At 41.9% G+C, this 27,031-nt stretch overlaps 1 protein-coding gene across 1 annotated transcript in view; it reads right to left on the reverse strand.

The window, feature by feature from the left end:
* Positions 1 to 19,100, reverse strand: part of ABHD17C (abhydrolase domain containing 17C, depalmitoylase) — a 28,135-nt gene extending 9,035 nt beyond the window's left edge. Inside the window, exon 1 of the mRNA XM_058033541.1 lies at positions 17,861 to 19,100. Within this exon, the coding sequence (XP_057889524.1) occupies positions 17,861 to 18,393 (533 nt within the window). The 5' untranslated portion in view covers positions 18,394 to 19,100. The remainder of the gene's footprint in view (positions 1 to 17,860) is intronic.
* Between the last annotated feature and the right edge of the window lie 7,931 nt (positions 19,101 to 27,031).

Raw genomic sequence — 27,031 nt, forward strand, 5'->3', positions numbered from 1 at the left:
ACATGAAATTGAGAGGAAGGCACTAGATTAAGGATTTTTTGAGTTAACCGTAACAACTGTCAAATGAGAAAAATCAGATTTCAGGATTCACAGGAAACCCTGGCACACAAAAAGTGTCCCTGTGCCAGTTTCTCCAGTTTCCTTGAATTCACACAAACACGGGTCTAAAATTCTTCACTGTTTTACTGACACTGACACTTTAAATCATGAGATTTCCTCCTTCTCTACCTTGTTCCTCTCCAGAACTACAAGTGCTGTGCAATTCAAGTTATGGTACACCACACTCTATTTCACTTCACATTTTCATGAGCTAAGAGCCAAAACTGGGTTGTACTCTGGCTTATGAAGCTGCAAAAGAGAGAGACCAATTTTTCTGGCCTATGTCCCAGCACACTGTCACAGGAGCAGACGAGCAATTCCACAAATGTGTTCACTCTCAAAATAATTTAAATGGCTGGCAGAGAAATTTAATCAAGGACTCCACCACAGTTTTATATCACTGTTACTTTTACTACCACACCAGAGAGTCATTTGATTATGCCATGGAGAAACCCCAGAGCTAACCAATATAAGCTGATAGTGGGATAACAGAATGAACCTTTGACTCTTGGAAATGCCCTCTTACAGGCAATTCTGGATGTTATTAGCAAATATCACACTCCTGCAAGCTTGCTGGACTCTGTGACTGCAGCACTAATCCAGTGATGTACCAGCTCCTCTCTTCATATCAATAATAAATGGATCAAGTAGAAGCAACTTCCAGGCACTTTTGAGGATGATCATTTGCCCTGCAGTAACTTAATTATACCAAAGCATAAAATCACTGCAGCTGGTTCTTGATTACAGTCCTGTGACAATCAGTGATCTGTTATCAAACACTGAGAACTGTGCTCACAGTTCAACCAAGACCTGACAAGGATATTGAGTATCACTGGGAGCTCAAGCATCCGTGACAAAAGCAGGGATCTACACCGCTGACTAGTGAAGCCACTGCAAGCTTGCCCTGAACAACCAGGGCAGGTAAATGGTATTTCATGGCATTCTCCAGTACAAACTGTAATGAGATTACCTTTTAAATGAACTGAATTATGCTAATCTGCATTGAGTGGCTTTGGGGTGACAGCTGGATGACTTGTTTTTTTAATCCAAATAATACTAGTTTGTCTAAAAATTGTTCCTTTTTGAAATCCAGCTTTAAGTCCCCTTTTGTTCACCTGCCTCAAACATGGGCTCCTGAAGTTGTCATGTTTCAAAGTGGGAAACACCTTCTCTGACTGAAGTAAAACTGCTCAGGACTCAGAGCAAGCCAAGTGCTCTCAAACAGTAAACCCACACCTCCTTTTTCCCCCCAGCTTCACCCTTACCAGGAAGTTCCTTTTCCCCAGGCAAAAAATAGGCAATCTGTGTTTGCACATCTATTTATGTTCTTAAGGAACTAACAAGTAAAACCTCCTTTGTTTTCTCTTGTACTGAGGACTCAACTGTATTTATAACATGACTTTTCTCCACCACAATAACCCAGGACACTGATTTTGGTGTTTGGTTTATGATAGATTGCTCATTTGTCTAGCACATGAACTAGCAATTTTATGTATAAACAACAAACACCATTGCTTCTGCCTGACTAGGGTTTTTTTGGTTTTTTTTGTTTGTTTTTTTATTTCCCTAGATAGCAGGGAAGCAGGAAATAGAGTTTTCATTAAATGTGCACTGAAATTTAAGCAGGAACTTGTGCCATGGGCATGCTGATGTAACAGAATAACTTAGCCCCTACAAGCATTAATTCTTTCATATTGAGTGAAAGCAAGAAGGCCACTGACAAGCAAGGAGGACTCTTGTAAAACATCCAAGAAAAATGAGCAATAATGTGGCTCTGTTGAACTCCCACCTTCACCATTGCACTGCTGTGTGAAAAAAGGAGAACACTCCAAACTCAGTGCACACTCATGCAATGAGAGGGAGTGAGCACCTTCCTAAATTAATTCCTAAATAACCACTTCTAAATGTTGGGGGTTGTTTTATTTCTCTAATCACAGGGGCAAATACAGACCAAACCCACTGTAAGTTGAAATACAAGAAGCTAATGGAAATAGAACCTAAATACATGGGTATATTCAAACAAAATTCCCATTGCCCCCATTTTCTTTGCTTTAGCTCCCTTAAAACTAACTGGAGTTCTGCAGACAGCACTGGCACAAGATTATAGTTTTGAATTTGAACAAACATGGGAGCTCATAGTTTTCCTGATTCTTCCAAAGTGCTTTCTTAGGCCAATCTTGATTGACACCATTTAGTCCCATGACACAACAGGTAAATGGCATATAAAATTAATTTTTTACTCCAATTATTTTAAAAATAGAGCACTGGAGTTAACTTTAATGAAGTATTTTGCATTTAATTAAGATGCTCTGTAACAAATAAACCTGGAATACAGAAGACTGGAAACTTTTGCTGGCTACTGAGCTTTATGACCACAGCATAAATAATTCACAAATACTCAATCAGCTACTTCTAGAATATACTCTTTACTGCAAGCAGTGTACAAAACCTATACAGTCATTCTCTGAGGTACATTTAAATAAACTGAGACAGCAGAAAAAATTCAGCTATTTTCACATAGCTGCTCAGTCTATAGTATCTTTTGAAGGAATCCACGATCTTCACCCTCAGTGTCAATCTCATCTCTCTCCTGCTGGGGTATTTTTACTGCAACTGCACACACACAGCCTATGCTCTAATACAGCAGAGTTAAGATAGATGACTACTCCTCACAACACTTGATGTGTCATTAAAACTCCAACCATCTTTTTACTGTTGCAAAAACGCTGTACTTTTGGGTATCCTACACTCAATAAATGAAAAATAAGGTAAACTGCTCCTTCTAATTGTGCACCTAGTAAGGATTGTTTTGCAAAACAATATTTTATGATATCCACATACATTAACATATTATCTTCAAATGTAAAGACTTCAGTTAAAACAAGTATGTGTCAACTAACACAGAAATTGATTCCCTAGTAGACATTAAGCAAACCTGAGTGCAAATACTAATACTGGTTTTGCACTCCCACAAGTTTTGTGCTTTCATGGCTGTTTCTTCGATTTCAGCTACTTCCAAACTGGAGAGCCCTGCCTTGTTCCTGAGGCTGAAATTGCACAGTGAGCCAATGCATTTTGGCTCCTCTCCCAAGCCCATCACATCACCCTCCTCACCAGCCTTGGCTCAGCACTGGGAAACTGAGGGTTTACGAGCCTGGAGGAAACAATCCTGCAGCTTTCCACAGTTCTCAAACCACTTTTGTTCAGGAGCACTGTCTTCTTCTTCTGGTATTTCCATCTGTTTATTGAAGCCCCTGTGGCACCTGTCTCCAGCACTGCTCTTGCCAGGACTCTTCACATCCAACACAAGTCCTTGATTTATTTCCCTTGCCCCTACACACCTGAGCTCCACACTGAGGTGAGGCCACCCTGCTGTGGCACTAATTGCCATGAGCTGCACCCAGGCAAGGCTCAAGCCTCTGACTCATGAGCTGGGATTATTCCTGGCAGGAGCACAGTGGCTTTTGACCAGAGCTGCTGCTGCCTGTTCCACCCATCTCTGATATTTCTCCCCTTCCAGCAGCCACAGCCCAGCTGCTCACAAGCAGGGAATAACTGCTCCAGTGCACAAACCACGACAGGGAAGACAAAAAGAAATGGCTCCAGTTAAGTTTCCTTTCAATGTATCAGGCTGTAATATCTGAAAATAGCTATCGATGTATAAGCACAGAATGAAACAAGAGTAAACCTAGCCTGTAATGGATCAAACTGCAAAGCTCACCAAAAATGTCTCACCAGAAGGTTTGCACAGCTGGTTAGTTACACACACTGTAACTTCATAAAGAAAGATAGTCCTGACCTAAGGATCTTAAACTAGAAGTAAATCTCTAAATTTGGCTGAAGGCAGTTAGTTGCCTGGATGCTATAGCAGCATTAAATGGTTTTCTCATGCTGCAATTAATACTTTGGAGACTAATATTTGGAAGATTAGGCAAAAATAATTCAAAGCAGAGCACTCAGAAATTGATATCTGTAGAACTTGGCCCTTGAACTGCTCAGATAATGAATCCTACCACTCTTTGAATTCAAATATTTTCTTTTGTGTGTGGGGTTTCTGTTTTGTGGTTTGTCTGTTGTTTGTGCTTTTTTCCATTCTTGCCTTCCTTTTGCATGCTCTTTTATCTGTTTATTGTAATTTTGTTTATGCTTCAGTCTCTAAGTAAAAGCATTTCCCTTACAGGTTTTACTAAGATCTTCACATTCTCAAATATTAGCAGCATTAAATTACTTGGTTTTGCTATGATTATTTGATATAGCTGACAAGCCATTAAATGTGAAATATGTGGCACTGATACAGCATTTTCCTTACATCACTTACAGGCAACTGTAGCTGTATATAAAACACAAGCTGGTAAAAAAAAAAGATCCAAGTGTTACCTCCATAATGCTGACAGAGGAGAACAAAGAAAAAATTGAACTGTCTACACAAACAGCAGGTGCTCGTATCCAAAATCCTATTACAGCCGACATTTTCACACTGTTCTTCAAAGACCCCTGCAAATCTCAATGCTGTCTCTCCCACAGAGCAGCAGAGCTGGAGTCCAAGAGGATTACACAGGAGCTGGAATGGATAAGGCCTTGCAGGAATGCAAAGCAGACAAAGTGGATGCAGCATTTCTTCCATGCAGAAGCATTAGTGTAGCTCAGGCAGTGATTTGAGTCTCCAAGAGAAAAGACATGAGATCAGAAAGGCAGGATGGAGAACAAGAATGCAGAGAGCTCCTGATACAAAAGTGATCCATCACAGCAAACTGGTCCAATGTTCCTAAAAAGAATCAACAGCAGATGAAGGCATCTGTCCCCAGAACATGAGTCTTTTAGCAGCCAGCATTGTGTGAAGGTGACTCAGCTGGCAGCAGAATTTCTCTCTCCTTTATAGACTCACACTAATAGGCTCAAGCACTGTAGAAGAACCAAGTTATTAGGTAAGAATGAGCTCCTCTCAAAGAAATGCAGTAACTCACACACTAAGGGCTCTGTAGAGAAGCCCACTGCAGAGGTGTCCCAGTTTGTGTTATCCAGGAGGCCATACATCCTGCTTGGATAGCCCTCCTTCAATTCCCTGGAAACATTTTGTGTTTCTCTGAGTTACTCTAACCATTTCCACAGCCTTGAAGAAAGTATTTTCTTTTGATTTAAGAATCAAAACAATAGGCTCTTCCTCTGCAAAGACATGTCTCATGAATCATAAATAGGGAAAAATCCTACTTGGATAAATGACACTGTAACCTCTATTTTTCCCCACCCCATGGTAAGTGGAGAAAACACATACCAATTTTTTATTTGCTCAAAACACTGAGCTTTGTCACAGTGTGAATCTGCATATGTTTAAACATCTGCTTTCAAAAAGTGCCAAATTCACAGCCTTGCAGAAAAACACAACTCTCCTGATGCATCTCTCCTGTCTCTCTCAATTATCCATTTTCGAGTGGATTCATTAAATATTCCAGCAAATACCAAGAATGATAAGTGGCAAATGGAAGATGACAGTCATTTCATGAAAGCAATTTATTACCTGAAAAGATTCATCCAGTATCTTTTCAGAGACAAGAAATCCTCAGTGTTCTGGCTTTTTCTGTGCTGTTTTTATATTGGCACTCTTGACTTTTAAATCACTCATCTATTCCTTTCTTCCCAAGCATCCTCATCTTGCACATGTTCCTTTAATGAACTTTTAGCACAATCAATGTTCAACCCCCAGTAACAGTCAATATAAACCTAAGATGATTAAAAAAAATATATAGCAATCACCAGGATTAACAGTACCATATGTTTTAGAACAGCAGACCACAGATAACTAGTTCAGAGCTTAAAAATCAAATTTCCTAGCCACAGCCTTTATCACCACAAACCCAGGGGCTAAATCCCTCTTCCTTCTCTCAGTAAATACTACTTAGAATTCTGTACAATGAAATTTAGCACAGAGTCAGTTTCTCCTGTGTACTTCTGTTTGGTTGAAGTGCTTATAAAACCTGCCTTGTGCTCACTAAGAAACTGAAATGATAGCACAAAAAAAGTAATTTTTTACAGAAACATACACCTGCATTTAATGATATGTAGAAACATTAAGCATCAGTAAACTTAATCTGTCTTAAAGCAACAAATGTTTTTCTAAAAAATTGGAAGAGTACATCTGTTCATCTAGAAAAGTACTGACTTTTGAAATTTGATGATAAAATTCAGTCTTGAAACCAAGTGATATGTACTTGTTCAACTTATCCAGCTGTCTTGTCTGGGATCACCAGAGTCTATGGAGTAAAAGACATTTTGCCCAGATTGTGTAAATCAAAAGGTTTCAAGAATGATCAAACAGCACACTTGGAGACTTCATTTTCTGCCAACACACCTAGTTAACAGGGCCAATTTCTTTTGTAGCTTTTTTTAGTGAAAGATTTCTTGCTAGTCAAAACTTTTTCCTCTCAAAAAAGGATGCTTACCAAGCAATTACCAGCTATGCCACAGGAAGCAGAAGTACCTTGAAGTGGATCAAGGACAATTGTTAATGTAATCACTTAAGGTCATTATTTCAGCTGATGCTAAAGGTAGAAACTGATCTGCAGCTGCATCTTTGAAATTTAAAAGAATAAAAAAGAGAAGAGCAGCTTCTGGAAGTTATTTATGTCCCTATTTGCCTCTGTCTCTGATGCAGTCCTTGTAAAGCATGTAGGCTCCCTGCCTGACTGCATGCAGGATCACCACAGAGCAACTGGTTATGCAGGAAAAAATGTTAGCAATTCCTGTCCATGCCACACCGGCACTTCACTGCCTCCCAGCAAACCAGCACAGCATAAAGAAGTCTTGTACTGCTGGGGTTTCTATTTTTGAAATAAAAGATAACAGCACAGTGCTTGGAAAAGAAGTGTATTAATGTCTGTGTTACTACTCAAGTTGGCATTTGGCCATGTAGGTTTTCTGCAGTTCACCATTTCACAACATGGACACTTTCAGTTACAAGCTACTACTCCTTACTCCCCCAAAACACATTTTTCCTATTTAGCTCTGCACAGTTCCATTTTACAGCTACAACATATAGTGTTTCCCTTTCTCCTTAATACCATAAAGCTTCCAAGAGAGAGACAAAATAGGAATATGAAATGAGAATTCACAAAAATTTTTAAGGAGGAAGTCTGGTCAGTTCTACAGTGAAGAACAGGAAAGAACATAGTTCACATGGCCCAGAAACACCAAGAATATTGGAAAAATGAAAAACACAGTAACAGACAACAAACGATATCTGCTAAATCCTCCTCTGCACCTCAAAATTCTAGTAATTAAATGAGGAAGTTTAAGCTAACACCTTTATTTCAAATTAACACACAAATTAACGTACTAAAAATAAAAATAGAAAATTGTTGTGAAAGTCAACCAAAGAGAATAATAATCTTTAGTCCAATTTCTCCTGCTGCTGAAATGGAACAAATTTAGAACTATATCCAGGTAAGAAATATCCACAATACTTGGGATTCACGTTCTTTATTATGAATATTAGAGTTGATTTTTGGATGGAAAGAGTAATTTCCTGAAATAATTGGAAGGTGCCTGATCCTATTTGTGTCAATAGTGTCTGTTCAAGGCTCTACACAAAATGATCTACAGATCTTAGATGAGCTGACAGAAGGACATCCAATTTGGAAGGGTGGGATATTTGGCATCAGATTCCTTCATCTCAGGATAAAAAAGAACTCAATAAATTAAGGAGGCTTTACAATCCACTCGCTTTCTACAAAACTCTATGAACATTTGGGATTTATGACAATATTATCTTTCAAAATCTATCAAAAATTCAGATCCAAATTATCTTCAAGTACGTTCCATCACCTTCATTTTTTATTAATGCAAACTCAAATCAGAGCAATTTCTTTTTCTAAAAGCCAACTTTGTGCCTCGTATTCCTTTACAGATAGTCATTTCTACATTATCAGATTGATTTTTAGTACGAATTTCAAAGAGAGGATAAAGACCTAATTGTACTGGGCCTATGCACAGCAGTCTTTAGAAGTGAACATCACATTACATGAGTAATTAGCAAGAGTTCAGGGGAGAGGGCAGACGGTTTTGCTATCAGAGAAACAGAAGGTTGGAAGCTGGCAGAGACAGAGCAAGTCAAAACCTTGTAGGCACACTGGACAGGCTTAAGGTTGAGACCCCACTTGATATCTCAAACTGCTGCAGTGACTCCTGAAAGGGCGCTGCTCACATCACAACGTGCTGCCTGCAACACATGGTTAACTACCAGAGTATTTATTAACCAGTGTGAGCAAAGGTTACACCTTCATAAACCCTACGCATAAAAATAGCAAAACTGCAGCTGAAACATTACCCCACCTCTTCCCACAACGCCGGTACTTTTACAGTTTGTTAAACTTGATGAGATGCTCGCACCCAGACTGAAACAGTAACTTTTTCTGTAACATTAACACACATTAAAGCCCATGCTTTATCAGAAAAAGACAAGCTTTTTGCAGTAGGGAGCTACGACAAAAAATACTACAAACAAAATGTGTAATACGACTTAAATACCCAAGTTGAGGTACATTTCAGTCTTAGAGGAAGAAGGAAACTGACTGGCTCTTGAGTAGCTGCCTGAAGGTAAGAATTGTCCAGGGAACACCTCCAAAGTAAATATTATATGAAATTAGCTACTCCTTTCAAAAATAATCCAAAACAACACTTGAAACATACAAACACCTTTGTGAGAAATTAAGTTCTAAATAAAAAATAGCATGATGGAAAAAACTTCTGTAAATTTGCCCTGGAGAACATGCTCCAAAACCAAGAGCATTTTCTTGAAAGATGCCACTTTCCCCAGTCTGTCCTATAGCTAAAATCCCACTTAAATTCATCAGATGTTGGGGAAGACTACACAGAGTTCGGACATTGATTAATTCTGCCCAAATTGGTCCAGTGCTTAAGGCAGCAAGTCAATTTCCCAAGTTTTCCTTTAAGTATAAATGGTTCTATACAACATTTTGGTTATAAAGTGCTCAACAGAAATTCACTTTTTATTGTTGTTGGCTTTTACATGTTGCATATTATTAAGGCTTGCAATATGTAGTGTAGTAGACAAAATATCTTGTTTAATTTATTACAAAGAACTATTAAAATGCATGGAATAATGCCAAAATTATCTGAACTTAATCTCAGTTTATCTGCACACTGGGGAAAAAACCAGCTGGTTTTGCTCCTTTGCTGATGTTGAACACCATTTTTCCAGCTCTGTAAGGACATTCATAGCAAAGCTAACTAGAAGTTAGGAGGAATAGAAAGATTCTCTAATCTAGCAAAACCCATTGTAAACAACCTTATTAAAAGAGAAATATTTCAAGTCATACTATTTAAAGGCGCTTTCCTGAGAAAAGTGTTGAAGTTGGCCTCAGACCTTTCAGATTTGTTGGCTCCCATTATCCATTACTCCACAGTTGTTCTGCTGCATACAGAAAAAAATGGCCATGCTACAGCATGAAGTTAAAATTAACTGGTCTAACATACTTAGATCTTAAGAAATGTGACAGTATTCTGTAAAAAATAATAATAGAGAAGAGTATCTTAGAGCTTCTGGCTGGCACTGCATGCCTTGAGAAGGATCACTTGCCAGACACTGAGCTATGCAGCTCAGTTAGCAGCATGCCTTGGCTGATAAATAAGGCTCTCATGAGTCAAAGTTCTTAAAGTAACATTTCTATATGTAAGCAGGATTTTTAATAAGGCACAGTAAAACTAATCTTCCTATAGCTCAAACTGTCTAACGTGAAATCAATTCCTAATCAACAGCTGAAAATAGAATTTTCATCTTGAAGGTACACCTAGAAAGAACTTCAAGAGACTGTACCAATAAATAATATTAATGTCAGAAAAGCAGACAAAAAGTTCTTCTGACAAATTTGCAATACAAAATAAAAACCAGAGGCAATACTTTGAGATTACCTCTCATTTAAATTTTTCCCTCTAGACTTTGAGACAAGTATACTAAACGAAAACCTCATCTTCCACATCAACATCGTTCTTCATCTGTTAACCCACACAGAATTCCCCTTTTTGAAAGTTGAGAGGATACAGATTTATTTGATGATTATGGGGATTTTCCCAAAGACATGCATGTGCTTATCAAGAGACATGAAACCAAGGGTGGGAAGGTGAGTGGGCATTGAGCCAGATTCTGCTGTTTAATCCAATCTTGTGCCTTTGTATTATTTGGTCTCATAGTCAGCAAATCCAACCACAATGTTCAATTCTAACAGGAGAACCTTTATTCTGTAGAACTAACATAGTGGTTAAAAATATAAAGATATGGATACAGATAATGCCAGTATAACTCTGCCATTATACAACTGACCTATGCCTGCACCTTTCTGTGATTGTTTGTGGGCAGCAGAGCTTAATGTGCAAATAACAGTAACCCATTTTTCTCAAATAAGCCCTTGGAATAAAGAATGCAAAGATGTTCCTCTGTCCTTAAGCTGACACTGTGCACTATTCATCCATCCCATTCTACATTCTTAGCCTTCTGTTAAAAGCATCTTTATTCCTCTGTGTTCACACAGCATTTCCTGGGTTTACAACCCCACATTTCCCATTGCTCCCACAACCTGACACTCTGAAAAAAACCACTGCCAGCAAGCCACTCAGTTTTAGTCAGGAATGAAATTGAGCTTCATCATCAGATGTCAGGCTGAGCATGCAAGACCAATGTAAGTCATTCATCTAAAAACTGGAAAGCAGGGCAGTCGAGATGAAGCAGCAGCAAATGGGTCACTGCAACATTCAATTCACCAGTGCTCATCTGCAGCAATCTCAATTATCCACCACCAGCTGACACAGGAGACACAGGGAGATGCTGTCTATTGGTTTGGTTTTGTATTTTAGGCCATACAAACCCAAGCTTTAAGAGTCAGACAAAAACCAATTCTTAATCACTTCATTTCAGACACTTAATAGCCATCAGCACTCAAGATTGTAAAAGTATTTTTTTCCTAGATTCAGTTCCTCATCTTGTACACAGGTGGCCTTAATTTCTCTCAAGTTCAGTGACAACTGAAGCATCTCCTAATCCACAGGAAAAGATTTCTGATCTTCTTAGGGGCTACTTGGAAAAGCAAGCCTATATGTACACAAGCATGTTAGGTACAACACATCTGCACCTTGTTTTATGACTCATTTCAACTGCTTCCAATGCAGCCTTGTAATTAATTTGCATTTGTGAAGGAGGGCAGAAAGGATTCTTAGTTATTCATTAAATTTATTATCAGCTTTGAGGACAAAAACAACAAACCCCTATGTTATTTGTTCATTTTCTTTACTAGTGCTGCATAATCTTGAGACTGTTGGCCTTTAAAGCAACAGAGAATACAACTGTGGAACTCAGAAGTGGGCCTGGGGCAGGGATGAAAGTTAGTATCACCACATCATGTTAGTATCATGGCACATCACAGTACAAGGAAATAGGGAATTCAGACCTTAGTCCCAGCAGTGAGACTCCAAACAGCCAATACTCGGCACTGCCCTTGTACTAGTCCATCTCCACATGAGGAAACATCACAGGATTGAAATACCCCAGAAAACTGAAAAGGACCTGTTTTCTTCATTCAGTTTGGACACAGAAATATCCATTTGCTGACTGTCAGCTTTTCCCATAAAGCCAGTTGCCAGCAGATAACCCCTTGCATACCCTGAAATGGTTTCCACCTATCCATTCCCATAGTTATATACAGTCCTGGACAGCACTGCTACTTTTTTTCTTGCTTTTGCTCTTTTTACTTATGTTCACAAGTAATGAACCAGTGTAAACTTAGCCCTGCACTCCAGAATGTTTCTAAGCAGCAGAGTAACATAGAGTAAAGGGTGAATTTTGGAGGTTTTTTTGGTTTTGAGGTTGCCATGGACTGGAGGCTGACCCTGGCTTCAGAGCAAAGCCACTGAGGATCAGAGTCCAGCTCAAACTCCCCTGTCAAGAACAAACTGAACAAATCCAAGAGCTACCAGCAACATGCACAGGTCAAACAGCCATGGCAGAGCACCCACCAGCTCAGCCTGCAAAGGTGACATTCTGTACCTAGAGAGAAAGAGAAAAAGCTGCCATTCCTCTGCACTTCATGTAATTTAGTGCTAAAAAGCAGACAGTTACTTCAGCATGGAGGGTTTAACAAGACGTTCCTCTAGGAATCGTTTATGTTCAATGCTCTGATGATGTTGAGAACCAGGTCCTACAACCTCTGTACCAACATCTCCAGTTCAGGCAGTTGAATTTCAGGACTATCCACACTCAGAAGAGCATGTACTGTTAGCCAAAGGCTCTTTGGCAGCTTATTTTTCTTCCCAAATAACACCAGTTGCAAAACATTCTTGACAGCAAGAAGTTTCCTTTTTTTTTTCCTTTTTAAACAAGCTTTGATCTTGTAGTCCTGACAGAAACAGGGAAATATTTAACAAAACTACTTTTACTTCAGTGACTAAAAGACGTAACACAACACTAAAGCTCAGTAAACATTTTGAATAACTTTGAACATCAGAGCACCTGTTTTGAACAGTTGTTGGTATTTGTCCCAGGGACACTCATCATCTGAATTAATCTCTGCTCATTGCATAGACAACAACAGCAGAGGATTGTGCATGAATCTATTTTTGCCCAAAGTTATATGCAGCCTTTCTTGAAGAAGAATTGACCATGGCAGGAAAAGTTTTAGAGGATAGTAGCTTTAAACAATCCTTTGGAGACTTTGTAACAACATTATTGAAAAGAACACTCTACCAGTTAATGCTCCATGAAGAAAGAAAACTCTGTTACTCCGGGACTATTAACTGTGACTCTGCCAAGCACTGCCTTTTGACATGTCAGGATTTAGTTGGTAACTTTTGATAAAAACCTTTAAGCATCCAATCTAGAGAACTTGGTCATGCACAAAATATGGTGCTAGTGAAACAAGATTCTGTTGCAAAGAAAATTAAAGAAATTGACTATTTTGGTTAGGCAAGCTGTTATTCACCTGGAAAGCTGTAAGCACCTCATCACATCAGAATGGGACAAACTAAACTGACACAACCTCAGAAGATTAGTTATCACTCTGGCCTAATCCAATTAGGTGTGTTCCTGATTTTACTCAATGTAAGACTTCTCCACCAGCTCCTACACAGGAAACAGCAATAATCTCCTGATAATCAGCACCACAAATAATAAAATTCCTGCATAATTAAAAGTTTGTGCATTTTTTAACATTAGATTTGGCAAAATAGTTTTAAAAACTACTTAAACATTTCATCTGCTAGCCAGTGATCAAAGGCCTGTGGATTTTACTACACCATTTCACAAGTCAATTACTTCCATCATACCATATTGAACAAGAAGCATAGGGAAAACTAAAAGTGAACCTATGCTCTCCTTTGGATTGAAAGACAAATCCAAATGCACCCATTTTGAGAATTAAGGACTTAAACATTACAATAATATCTATCATTTATTAAAAGCTTAAAAAAATACTAGTTTATATTGTGCACCATGAAAAACGAATTAAGCTCTATCTTCTCAAGTGCAACAAGAACAGCTCTTCTAAGCTATTTATTAATTACATTTTCTTCACCTCCTTTCAGGATCCAAAAGATGGACTAACAGGTTCTGCTCTGACACTTTACTACAGAAACAGAGGGAGTGGGGCAGCAGAGCCTTCTTTCTTGTGACTGGGATTTTAAAATACTTCAAGAACCTTCTTCAAGTTTTTAGGAAACATACAAATAGATTTTAATATAAATAGCATGTGATTGACAAAGCAGCCATGGTTTTGTGCTTGAGCACTGAACCCAAGCCCTACATGTGCATCCTGTTTTTAAGTACTGTACATTGTCTTAATGTAAAAGTGTTAGAAAGTTCAACCTTCCCATGTGGGATTCAGGAAAAGGGGGGAAGAGGAGGACAATCAAGTCATTTTGCACAGATGTTGCATTAAAACAATCAGATATTAGGATAAGAGACACAGCTGAACAAAAAGCAGCAACTTAAAACCACGTGGACAATAAGACAGTCTGATATACATTCTCTTCAATTTGGTTCTGATTTTGAAACAAACAACAAAATCAGCCCAATCTGCCTAAAATAAAACACTTGCAAAAAATATCTTTAACAATAAGACAGAAAATTCTTTCTGAGAAACATTAAGATAGCAGATGGAAGTTTGTAAATCAAGTGGAAAAAAATACATATAAAAGACCAAATTAACCACTGATCAATACTTGATAGTGGAATGAAAACAACCAATGCTACAATTACAGCCTCTGAAGAAAAATCTATAAAAATACATTCTAAGGGAACAAAACTATAGGTCAACATCTCTACTGGGCTGAAAGACAGTTAGAATTCAAAATTAATAAAATTATCCTTTAAGACAGTTTATTCATGAGAAGAAATAATAAATTCCTTTAAATTAAGGAAAATAATTTTCCTTTACAAAGACTAAAAGAATGGAGAATAGTTGAGACTGATTTTGCAAAGACAGGCTGATAATTGAAACTAAACAAAAGAATTTGATGATTTTGTTTTTTCGTCGACTGTTTTCAGATAGTTTTATAAGGTTTGATTCCTAAATGTGTATGTGATAGCAAGATCCCTGTTTCAGGACCTTGAAAGAATACAGTCACACTCTGCAGCCATGATGGCAAAACAAAGTGACGCCTTGAAAGGCTGACCTAGAACAGAGGCTAGACAGAGCTAAAGGATAAATCAGGTATTTATTAAAAGGCCTTAATGGATACACCTGGGGCAGTACAAGACCCAAAATGGTCACAAAATGGACAACTGGTCACAAGATCTCACACTTTCGTAAGTTTTGGTCCATTTGCATATTGGAGTTAATTGTCCAATTATAGCCCCAGGTTATGAAGCTCCATCCTCAATGTTTTCTCTCTTCAATTCACCGTTGTTTATACTTTTTGGGCCTGGAGCTTGTAACAATTGTCCTTGATCTCTGGTTGGAAAAGGATTGTTTTGACTACCTACCCTGTGAAGAGAACTTGCTAACACTTAATATGAAGCTCAGAGTTACACACTAAAGCAGCACAGAATGTGAAAAATATGAAAGCTAAAACTTAAAGCATCACTGCCAGCTCACCATCATTTCTAGAATTTGACAGCTTTCTCCAAGCACAGGGTTAATCCCCACCTTCCTCAAGGCAACTTGCAAAACATGCAGGTGAATTAATGATTGCCAGGTATCAGTGGTACTTCAGAGGCACAATTTAAAAGGAAGAGTCTCAGACTTCCAACATTTTAATGATTCCTTTCTGCTGCCAGGTGGAACGTCTGGTGGATTCAGAAGAGCAACAGCTTCCCACGGAACTTAGCACAGATGACTAAATGCTTTTGATGGCACAGTGAACCTCTATTTTAAGACTTCACTTTTAACTTTGCATTACAGTTCACTACCATATGACTGGAGGCCAAATGCCAGGAATTTGCATTGAGAATGAAAGCATACACAATCTCCTGGAGCTACCGAGGAACTGCTGCAGCAGGAATGCTATAACATGACATTTTACCTCAAGAGGCATACTTGGATTTCTGCTGCAGAATATTTCACTAATTGTGAGCCACTTGGACTGAGGACTAGCAAATGATCAGTCTTGGAAAGTTCACACTGTTACTCGGAGAATTCATCAGCAGAAAGGCTGATGAAAGGTTTCACTCATACCTGTTACAAACACAGTCATCTGTTAATAGAATTTATTAACTTCCTATTGAAGGTTACACTTTACAGTGACCAACTTCTTTACTGGGCACCTAAAATACTGTAATCTTAAAATCACAGAATTCTTAACATTGGAAAAGATTTCAAAGAGCCCTGAGTCCAACCATGAACCCAGCACCACCATATTGCCCATGTGCCAAATTCACATGCCCTTTGAACTGTTCCAAGGGTGGTGATCCCACTGCTGGCACCCTGGCACACAATTCCAATGGATTTTGGCTCCTAAAAACCTCACCAATGCTAACTACTCTAACTGTACCCTCAAGGTACACTAAAATATGGAATTAACAAACATGGCAAAGTAAGACCTGGGAAATTTCAACCTCTCAATAAGGTGGAAAGCAGAGCCTAGATTTTGTATAAACCACTCAAGGGACACTAACAGGAAACTACAAACCTGTCCAGTCACACATTTATTGAAGATCCTCTAAAAGCAAGTTGGGCATGTGGTGGCATCACCTACTGGGTCAGGTTTCTTAAAAGATTTAAGTGAAGGAATCCCTTGTTTCTGGGTCTATGTAGAACACAACCATATACTAAATGCCTGTCAGCACAGAAGAAGGCAGATGTGAAAGTACTTTTTCAGAGCTTGAGAAGGTTTAAATGAAACAATATCATCAACTAAACATCAAGTGAAAGAGAGAAAATACACATTAAGGAAGAGAAAAGGACTACCATTACCTAGGCTTGGTTTAGACGCAGCACTTTTCCTCCCTTGAATCTTATTTACATCACCCATATGTGTTGTAGTGGCACTTAATAATTTATTATGCATACGCCATATCAAAATCACTTCTTTACATAAGACCATGTTATTTATATTCAAGGAAACAAATCTTTTTTAAAGTCCTGGAAAACAAGCCCAGAATCTGGTGCGCTCACCAAGCAGACAGAACACATGCTATGGAAGGGGAACTTCTCCCTACACCTTTCTCCCCCCTGCTCTTTGCTTGACTTAGGCAGAGCAATGTCAAAAGGCATTTGGACTCCACAACTAACCAATCCCTGGATTCTTGCAAAGCCAATTATCTAAATTAGTAACAACTCCTGTCACTATTTCTGAAGCTGGCACGTATCCCCAAGATAGACATTAAATACGCATTTCATGCAAGCCAAGTTTGTCTATGAATGCCAGAGCCAAGAACTAAAAACGTTCATCGCTCTTTTCTCTTGGCCTACTACAATTTAAGCTTTTTAAAGCTCTTTCTTTCAGGACATGTTCTGTGAGGTCATACTTTAAGAACCACTTATGCAACAGCAAAAGGAGCTCATGGTTTCTGTGGACAGAAGTGGGAGGCCCAGGGACAGCCATCAGTCATAGCAAGGAGCCAGAGGCAGCAGTTCTGCTCAGGATTTTCTAGAAGCCAAGGGCTCACTGTTTCCACTCACCATGCTGCCTCTTGCCAGAGCCTTCTCACTGTTGCTCCATCCCTTTGGATGCCACATACCTTGGCATCTCCTGGCAGAAACCTCAGCTCTCCTTCCAGATGTCAACACTTTTTCCTTCCAGCCCACTACCATAAGCATTGGATAGAGTTGTTTGGAAGCCAAAAGAGAAAGACTTCTATGGTGCAGGAGCTTGCACGAAACCCCAAACATGTCATACAACACCAGCAGTTTCCTGGTAAGCCAAATTCAGGCAGAGCTTTGGCTCACCTGGGTTACCTCTAAGTGTAGACAGTGGCAGGCAAGTCTCAAACAACAGGTTTACTGCACTCTGCAAGCTCAAACTGCAACCAATATGTCCTACTCAAGATGGAGATTCTCAATGGTGAAGCAATGGCTAACACAAATTACAACCGAATAATCCTCTAAATCTAGAAAAAGCCAAAGGATGAAGGTTTGCCCATCGTTTTAGCAAATGAAGCCATCCAGTAAATCACACTGTAGCTGTTCATGGAACATCTGGTCAGGCCGCCAAAGTAACTGAAACCATTTACAAACCCTTCCCCTCCACTCAGCAAGGTTAACCGTGCAGACTTATTAGGATTAAAGGGAGACACAGAAATACCTTGTCCCCAGTATCCATTTACCTTGTCCTGAGGGCCTGCCAGGCTGCATCAATGTCTGCATACAGGTTTTTCTCCGAGGGCTTGCCGGTGCTCACCCCGTAGCCAGAGTAGTCATAGGAGAAGACGTTGCAGTTGATGCGGGAGCCAAGGCCAATGTAGAAGCTGCACATCTGGCCCAGGTCCACAGCATTACCGTGCGAGAAGAGCAGCGTGTACCGGCCAGTGGGGGCACAGCGAACGAACATGCAGCCCAGGCGGTTATCTCGGGCCGTGCGGGAGAAGAACACTTCCACGGCATCCAGTTCCCGCTGGGAATACTGCCAGTCGGCCCGCTCGCTCAGGTGCAGGCTGCAGGTGCCCGATCCCGTGGGGGTGCCCGCCCCGGCCGCCGCCCCGGGCTCCTGCTGCTGCTCGGGCTGCAGCACGGTGTACGTGGGCTCCGGGGGCAGGAAGGCCAGCTTGGCAGCGATGCGGCTGGGGCAGGGCGGGCAGCAGAACAGCCAGCACAGCTCGCCCAGAGAGAAACCGTTCATTCTGGGGCCTTGTTCTGGCATCAGAGACGCCGGAGAAAAGCTAAACCCCTCCTGGAAAAGAAGTCACACGGAACCGACCCAGAGCCCTCCTCCGGCGCGACCTGCCGCCTTCCTGCGAGGCCACCAGCTGCCCTCCCAGAACGCAAACAATGGCAACCTTGGAAGAACTACAGTTCGGCAACAGCAATGCAGCTCTTCAAAGCCTGGAAACTGCTTATACAAACCAAAAACACAACCCCACGAAACACAGATGGGCTACAACCAGCCCTCAACCCCCCCGCCGCAACTAACGCTACAGCAAATGCAACTCTCTAAAACCCGACCCTAGACCGCCCTCACCGCACGTGAGCCACACGTACACATTTACAAAATGAATTCCCCGATACCCCGGCTCAGAGCGGCGCCCCGGCCCCCCGCAGGGAACATGCAGGATCCAGGGAAGCACCTTCCCGCACACAGCGCACCACGCGCGGCCCCACCCGCTCCGCCCCGGCCCCCGGGACGCCCCGCGAGGCAGCGAGGGGCCCCCGCAGCGCCACCGCCCCCGGCCCGGCCCCGGCAGCGTCCGCAGGACGAGGAAAATGAGAAGGAAGAGCAGCACGAGGAGCAGGATGAGGAGGGTCGCAGGCAAAGGGGAAGGCAAGGTCGAGGCTCAGCCGCGCGCGGCCGCGGGCAGGGCCATGCCGGCTGCGGCGCGCAGGCAGGAGCGGGCAGCGGCCATGTCCCGGCTCCCCCTCCGCGCCGCCGCAGCGCTTCCGGGTTACGGGCGCGGAGCGGCGCCGCCGCAGGTGCCGGGGCGGGTGCGGGGCTGTGCCGGGCCGCGCCCGCAGCGGCGCCGCTTGGGCGGGGCGCCGGGAGGTGCGGGAAGTGCGGGAGCGGGTCCCGCAGCACCGGCCAGGATACGGGGGCCACCGCCGGGCCCTTTAAGGGACCCCCCCAAACCCCTCCGCCGGCCGCCCACCCTTGCGCGTGCGCGGCGGGCCGGGGGCGAGGGGCGGTGCGCGCAGGGGCCATCTGGCGTCCTCTGAGGGGTCCGTGAGGGGAGCCCCGGCACAGGTCACCCTGAGGGCTCCGTGAGGGGAGCCCCGGCTCGGGTCACCCTGAGCGCTCACACCGGGACAGTGCCAGCCCTCAGAGCGGGGTGAGGGGTCCCCATGGCCCTGAGCGTCGTTCCTCGAATCGCCCAAGCTGTGCAGCAATGCCAATGGAGCTGCCCCTCTGCAGTGCCCGGTGCTCCGCTCCCCAGCTGCCCAGCGAGCTGTGCCTCCAAAGCTTAAAAGCTTTGGAGGATCTCTGGATTTGCCAGCAGTTTCAAGAGATACCACGGAAAACTTAAAACGGTGCAATTGCAGAAGCCTCATTTCCTTAGAAAATGAGGGTAATGATCCGTATCCCAAATAATTCATTGAATAAATTAGCAAATTGCTTAGAGCATATGGCAGACCCCATGGATAAGTGGTACTGCATCTCCAACGCGTGCTTCGACCATGAGAGCAGAGTGCAAAGACTGTGGGCAAATTTATGTGTAACATTCTGTTGCTAACACAGGGTATAACTACAGTCCTTAATTAACCAGCAGTGCATGCTTACTGAAAAAAAAAAAAAAGTCACATAGCCAAAGTGAAAATATAAGGAAAATTACACCTGTGCAACTGCACTTACCCTGCAATTCTTATGCTTCCAACCAGTGTCCTGACTTGAGACCTGGTGAGTGTGTTCACCCCTTTGTGTTGCTCTCCTACTGTTGGCCATTACCTAAGTGCTACCTATGAGGAACAAGGTTTCAAAAACTCAGGGACTGGGGTCATTTAATAAGTTACAAACCTGAGATGCCCTTCCCTTTCATTTTCATTGAGTAGCACTTGCCAACTCTGAAAACTCAGTTCAAAATCGGTGTACAGAAAGTACACGTGGTTTTGGTCATGTGTGATGCTCCTTTGTCTTTGGAACTGGAACGTCAAAAATGAGCTCAGCCCCCATCCACAGCAGTCTTTAGTTGTGCTAACAATGGGAATTTTAGAAATGCTAAAATCAGCCAGCAATAATTGTACCTATGCTGACTGTTAAGTGAAAAAATGAAAGAGAGAAATGTGTTATCTCCATCCAGCTTGAACTTATGGCCTCTGGCACGGAGAGGCTGTTCCTCCAGAGGACAGAGAATACCCAGTTAATTACATGTGTCCCAGGCATGTCCCACTGGGAGGGTGACAGGGTCCAGAGATCAGGCAGGGTTATAAAACGTGTCCCACCTACTTGATGCTGGGTTCCTTTGGGTGCCAGAGACAGCCAAGGCACCATGTATGGGTCAGGGAATGATGAAAAATACTCCTACTCCACAAACTGTGATAGGAAAACACAGAATAGATAAATGAGGGACCCTGTGAAATTCCTTGAGGATGACAAACACCCTCAAGCTTCCCCTCAGCTGTTACAAGAGACACTATTGATAATCTGTGGGAAGACTGATACAACCCTGAGAAAAGCCTGACTATACCCTGAGAAGTGATTTGGCAGAGGAGAGCTGTGAAGAGCCTGTCTAGTGCTGCCTCTACGTGTCCCTCTCCCTGCACACACACTGAAACTAAGATAAGAGCTGGAATCTGGGCATCAGCACCAATTGAAACCAGCCTTCCTCAGAACTCTTTCAAAGGCTGTGTGACTCGCCCAGAGCCAGACAGCAGAAGTTGTTATATTGTGAGTAGATTGCTACTCCAAAGAATAGGCAATTAAAAGGACAATATTTCCCATGTGCCACCCTGGCCCTTCCTTGGGTCATGCTTGCAGTAGTGAAATTAAAGATTTGAAGTGTCCTCTTTGAATCAAAGGGGAAGTGTTATGAATTTGCTCCTTGAGCTAATAGGGCTGTCTAAACCACGTTTACTATCAGCCTTTAAGTAATTTTTGACGGACCAAGAAAGATGCCTCAGGTGAGCAGGGAAGATCTTCAAATAGCTCCCAAAAAGGCAAATACAATAAACAGAACACACTGTGGTTGGTTATGTCTTGATTATTTCCATGTCCTGTAGCCTCACCATGCCTGTTTCAAGGGCAGAGCACTTTTCACCACACTTCCTTTTCCTGAGCACTGGATAGACAAAAGAATAGGCCAGAAGACGGAGAGACTGTAGCCAAAGAAGACACCTGGCAGCAGCTCTGTGAAAATTATGTATCCTAAACATTAACTCTGCCTGACTTCCTGCTGCTGCTGACGGACTGTGAGGCTGTCACAGCTGGATAAACACTCCCCATACCTGCACACCTGCAACTACATCAGCTTCAGGACTGGTTACAAACACAGGCTCAAACTAGGAAGTTCCTCAAAGCATTTTTTCCTATTTCCTGGACAAATTACTGCTCATGTAATTTAGTAATTGTGTATCCCAGGCCTGTTAAAGCAGTAGCAGAACTGACAAGCAATGGCTCTGTCAGCTGAAACAAAAGGCAGGAGAACACACTGAAATCTACCAAACTCAGGTGCAGGGCAAATGATGAACCACTATTAATGAGCACACATGGCTGTGTTCTCATCAGCCACATCACTGTCAAGTTGTTTGCAGTTTCTGGAAAAAGGTGTGCTTGAAGGAAGTATTTAAAATAGAAAAATTAATTTGCTTTGGGAATGGAAGACCATCCCAAACACAAGAGAACCAAATGTAGTGGGAGGACGTTGGTGTGTCTGGAAAAGAATGAATGAGCAACAGAAGGTGGCATCAAGAACTTACTGGAGACATACCACTCTGGTGCCAGTGAGATCATAGAATCAGAGAGTCATCTAGGGTGTAAAAGACCTTTAAGATCACAGAGTCCAACCATTAACCTAGGACTGCCAAGTCCGTCCCTAAAACTTGTCCCTTAATGCCACGTCTACACATCTACCAAATACCTGCAAGGATGGTGACTGAACCACTCCCCGGTCCCACTGCTTGACAACCCAACCCCAGCGAATAAATTTTTTCTAATATCCAATCTGAACCTCTTCTGGAGCAACTTGAGGCCATTTCCTTGTCCTATCATTTGTTAGTGGAAAGAAGAGGCCAACCCCCACCCAGCTACAACCTCCTGACAGATAGCTGTAGAGAACAATAAGGTCACTCCTGAGCCTCCTTTTCTCCAGGCTCTGGTCTCTGTATAGCCAAAACTTGAAGATATAACACCTAAATTAATCACCCAGGGTAAGCAAGCTAAATACAGCCTTTGGTAGATGGCTCATACTAATGTTTTTTCTGTTGGGTGTATCCTTCCCTACACTGTGCCAGCGGAAAGAACTTGGATTACTTATTTCTCTTTCTGCACCTGAGTGAGACTGTAGCAATTTTCTGCCACATAAACCACTGTAACATTAAACTTACAGGTCTATATAGACAAAAATGTATCAATTGCTTTACCGGAATGAATAAAGAAAAGGTTAAAATAGAAAACTCATGGAGCTTGAATGATCAATTTCTTCCAAAATATGAGTCTAAGACAAATGACACTCTTCAGGGTTTAAAATAGCTTTCTTCTAGGTCTGCAGGGTTTTAGTCAAGACTCAGCTATCCTCAGATTTGCTGTGAATACAGTATGAGAAGAATGTGGAAAGGAAAACAAAGATGTACAAGCATCAAAACTTATGGGAGGGATGGTGGGGGAAGGGAGAAGTGGCAGCTATGTGATAATATACAATGAGGGTTTAGAGTCTTGATTTGCAGTGACTGCACTTTATGCCTGTCACTGGCAAATTGACATTTTAAAGATATGTTCTTGACTGCTTTTTCATGTCAGTATCTTTGTTCAGGCTATATCTAGGCTGATGAAAGGAATTTCAATTAAGGATGAAATCTTTTCCATACTGTATTGAAATGCACAGGGTGGGAGCAGAGGGAGAATGGAGCAATGAAAGCTCTGTAGAGAGTTCTTTAAGGCATCTTGCTGACACAGGACAAGATAGTTTAGGAATGCCTGGGGCAGTGCACTCTGCAGTGGTTTACTGAGCCTTTACAAAGAAACAGTGCATTCACCTTAGTGCCTACTGCCTGAGGCCATATATCATTCAAACCGGGGACTAAGGGTTTAATAAATCCCAATCTAGTTTAGTCCTCAAGGGAATAGCAGTCTGGAGTCATTCAGGAGTGGCAGGGAGGGTGGCCACATAATGTGGAAGGAAAAGGCTGATTTTCACCCTGTGTATGTAAGCAGTATCCTGGGAAATGAAAGGAGTTATAAATCTGCATAGTGAAAGCCTTAGGGAAAAGAAGTGTGAAAAACAGTAAGTATGGATATGAAGACAGCTCATGAGACACAGAGGAAAAAAAAAAAAAAGAAGAGAAAGACAATAGGAAACTCAGTGCTGGGGGAAAAAAGGAATATTAATTGTACAAAACCACATCAAACCCACTTTATCCACCTACCTTGCAATTGCTTAATATTTGGTGTGAAATACAAACTAGCTCCCACTGGGCACTTTCACAGAGATGTATTTCGCTTTACATGTTTGTCCTTGTCCACCATTTTTCCAGCCTATGTCATGGTGAGAATTTTTAGTTGCTGATATATCCAGAATGCTCACCCAGCCCTTGCAGCTGAGCTCCAGCTGTCGTGGTGCCCTTCAGAGAGCAGCTGATCCACACTCCACTCCCACCCGTGCATTCAGAGTGGGTAACAAGTGCATTCCAAAGGCTCCTGAGGACCTCTACGTGTACCTGTCAGTGGTGCCTTCATTCAGGTCTGAGTCTGGGCATTGAGGCGTTACTGCTCAACTAAATCTGGACAGAGGCAGAGCTCTGTGCCACTGTGGCCAGACCCATAATCAAGCTATCAATTAAAAGTCAATTTGTGTATGTCTACAGCATTACAGAGTCATTAATGTGACTGAGGCATAGACATACATTTATTCACTACAATAATTCAGCTATTAAGATAATCTGATTTATCAGCAAGAGCCAGAATGGCTGTTCACATGGTTTACCCATGTCCAGTTAGTCAGGGCTGAGGCTGTCATATATGAAATCCTGATCTGAGCATTTGCATACAACTGCCAAATCCCATGTATGTTACAGGAACTGAAGTGGAAAACTGCCAAATTCTCTGCAATAATGTGGGAGCTCTGATGGTGTATCACACTCTTTCATGGAAAAAAATTTAAAACTAGACCAACTGGTTTTTGTGTTTCCTCACTTTCCAGAAATCATCAGAAAACATATGCTTCATTTCATCATAAACCTCCAAGGCATTTTCAAGGTCAGTGGAGATGGAGTTCAGGCTCCCATTCATGAGTACTGGTCATGTAATTAAAATAGAAAAACATATTTTGGCTTCTGCATGCTACTGTGTGTCAGAAATCAGCAATGCTTTCTTGGAGTATGTGGGCTCTTCCAACTGCATATCAGTCTTCACATCCAAAGTCTGAACCATATTCTTTAGCTGGAATAAACTTATGATAATCAGCTTCAATTCAATTTTTAAAAAGCACAAGCACAGAAGGGTCAATGGTGATTATTTAAAATCTGTGGGGATCTATTTTTTTTTTCTTTTTGACATCACTTAAATTTGGGTTTCTGAAATCATACAAACCAAAACCACCATTATTCTGAGACATTCCTGGACTTCCTGAGAGATGCAAATTTGAAAAGTAGGTCACATGTTTTCACCTGAAACATGCATTTGAGACTGACAGTCAGACAGCCCAACTCTCAAGCATTACCCACTCTTCCCTTCCTTCTCTTTAAGCTCTTATCTCCCCTATTCTCCCCAGAAATCCTGGATAAAGCCTGCTGTTCTGTTAACATGCTTTTATCAGTGCATGAGGAAGCAGAAAACTGAACTGTGGAATATATTCTCTCCTTGGTGGTGCTGCTGGGAGTTACTTTACCAGTCACTAGACCTTGGTGGCACTTTCTGCCTTCTATGGCAACAACAGCACAGCATCAAGAACTGCTGCCTGTCCCAAGCGTGATCTTTGATTTTGTGGCACTCATCTGGAATTCTCCATCCTGATGTTCTGAAAGCAAATAGAAGAAACTCTGAACAGATACCCTGTCACAGTGAATCTGGAGAGAAGAGGTGAGGTGACCAAAACTGCTGCAGTAAACCAGTGTATACTCCACAAGCAGCACTGGCTCAGTGGATTGAGGCCAGTGGAAGCAGCAGGGTTAGAGACAGATGAGCAGAGATGCTCCTCTCTGTGAAAAGAGTGGTAGGAGGCAGCAGAAAAGACACATTCTGGCTTCAGTCCTCACCAACTGCCTACAACTATTACCATTACTTAAAACCAAATATTTTTCCTTTTAGCTCAAGGACAAATTCTGAGAAGTGAAGAAGAGGAGACAGTGAGCTGAGAGTCCTCTGTGCTGTCTCAGAGTCATTTTGTGGGCAAACTCAATTTCTCCACATTGTCTTTTAGTCACTGTGGTTTCAAAAGGTCAGACCCTGATGTTAATCGTCTAGGGGAAAATCTCCTAGAAAACCTTGGTCCCTAATGTCTAAAAAAGCAGCACAATTATATCCAACGTCCCACAATCAACATTAGGAATAATTTATTTTCCTCTTCACTGCAGTTATTTACATATTTATCATTGCCTCTGTTCTGTAATTTCTTCAGATTATTGCAGTTCCTTCTACTTTTTCCTTCTTCAATTTCTGAGTCATTCTTCTTCTTCATCTCTCTGAAGCTGACCCACAACTCTTCTCAAATGCTGCAGGCTGGATATGGTACCCAACTGTGGCCTTACTCATGGTAGTAGAATAGTAGGATGAGCTCATAGCTTGTAGACTGCACTTTCACTGATCTACCCTAGTATGATATTTGCCTTTTATTTTCAAGTGCTGCATGACACTGCTGTTTCCCATTGAGCCTGCAGTTCTCTCTCCCTCACCTTTCCAGCTAACTCCTGCTTGCTCTGTTGGCTCTTTACTCCATTTCTTTGCAATTGATTATTCCTACCAACACACAGACCATGGCAGTTGTCCTTATCAGGTTGTAGTTACCCGTTTCTAACACAATCAACACCTGCAGAGCTGCAAACAAACACAGTGCTGAGCACAGAGCCTTGGTCAGGTCACCCCAGCCTTTTTAGGAAGCAATTAATATTCTTATTTTCAGACCCCTTCTTGTCTACAGAGAACAAATGCTGCCATGGCTGGTGGCCAGGCAGGATGACTGAGAAGGTTTCCCTGGGAGCTCCTTATGCTGCAACTCCTGTGGGGCAAAGTGCCAGCCTTAGCCCAACCCATATCCCATGAGACAGCCCTCTGCTCCTGAGCTTTGAAACATGACAGGCAGGAGCAATCTCACATTCCTCCAAAGAGAACATTTATTTTCTTTTTGACTCACAGTACCTGAAAATAAAAATCAAACCATAAAAACTATTTACCGTCTGATGAAAAAATAACTGTTTTCCTTTTTTTTGCTGAACCTGTGATGCAACATCTGCTGATATATACGGGGTACTTCAGGGTATATGTACTTAGTCAAAAGATAGTTTTTCCTGATGTGTATAAAGCTTTCCGCAGATTTGTCCCCCATCTTCCAAAATCTCACACTGGTCTATATGTGATTACTAGACTGTACACATGTGAGTGCTGACAATACAGAACAAGCCTCGTTGTTCTTCATACCTTTGTCTGACAGGGGTGTTTAAAGAGATGTGCTGCTAATCACTGACTGCAGGAGTCCGGGTATGTA

This window comes from Melospiza georgiana, chromosome 13 (assembly GCF_028018845.1).
Source record: "Melospiza georgiana isolate bMelGeo1 chromosome 13, bMelGeo1.pri, whole genome shotgun sequence".
NCBI classification, from domain to species: Eukaryota; Metazoa; Chordata; class Aves; order Passeriformes; family Passerellidae; genus Melospiza; species Melospiza georgiana.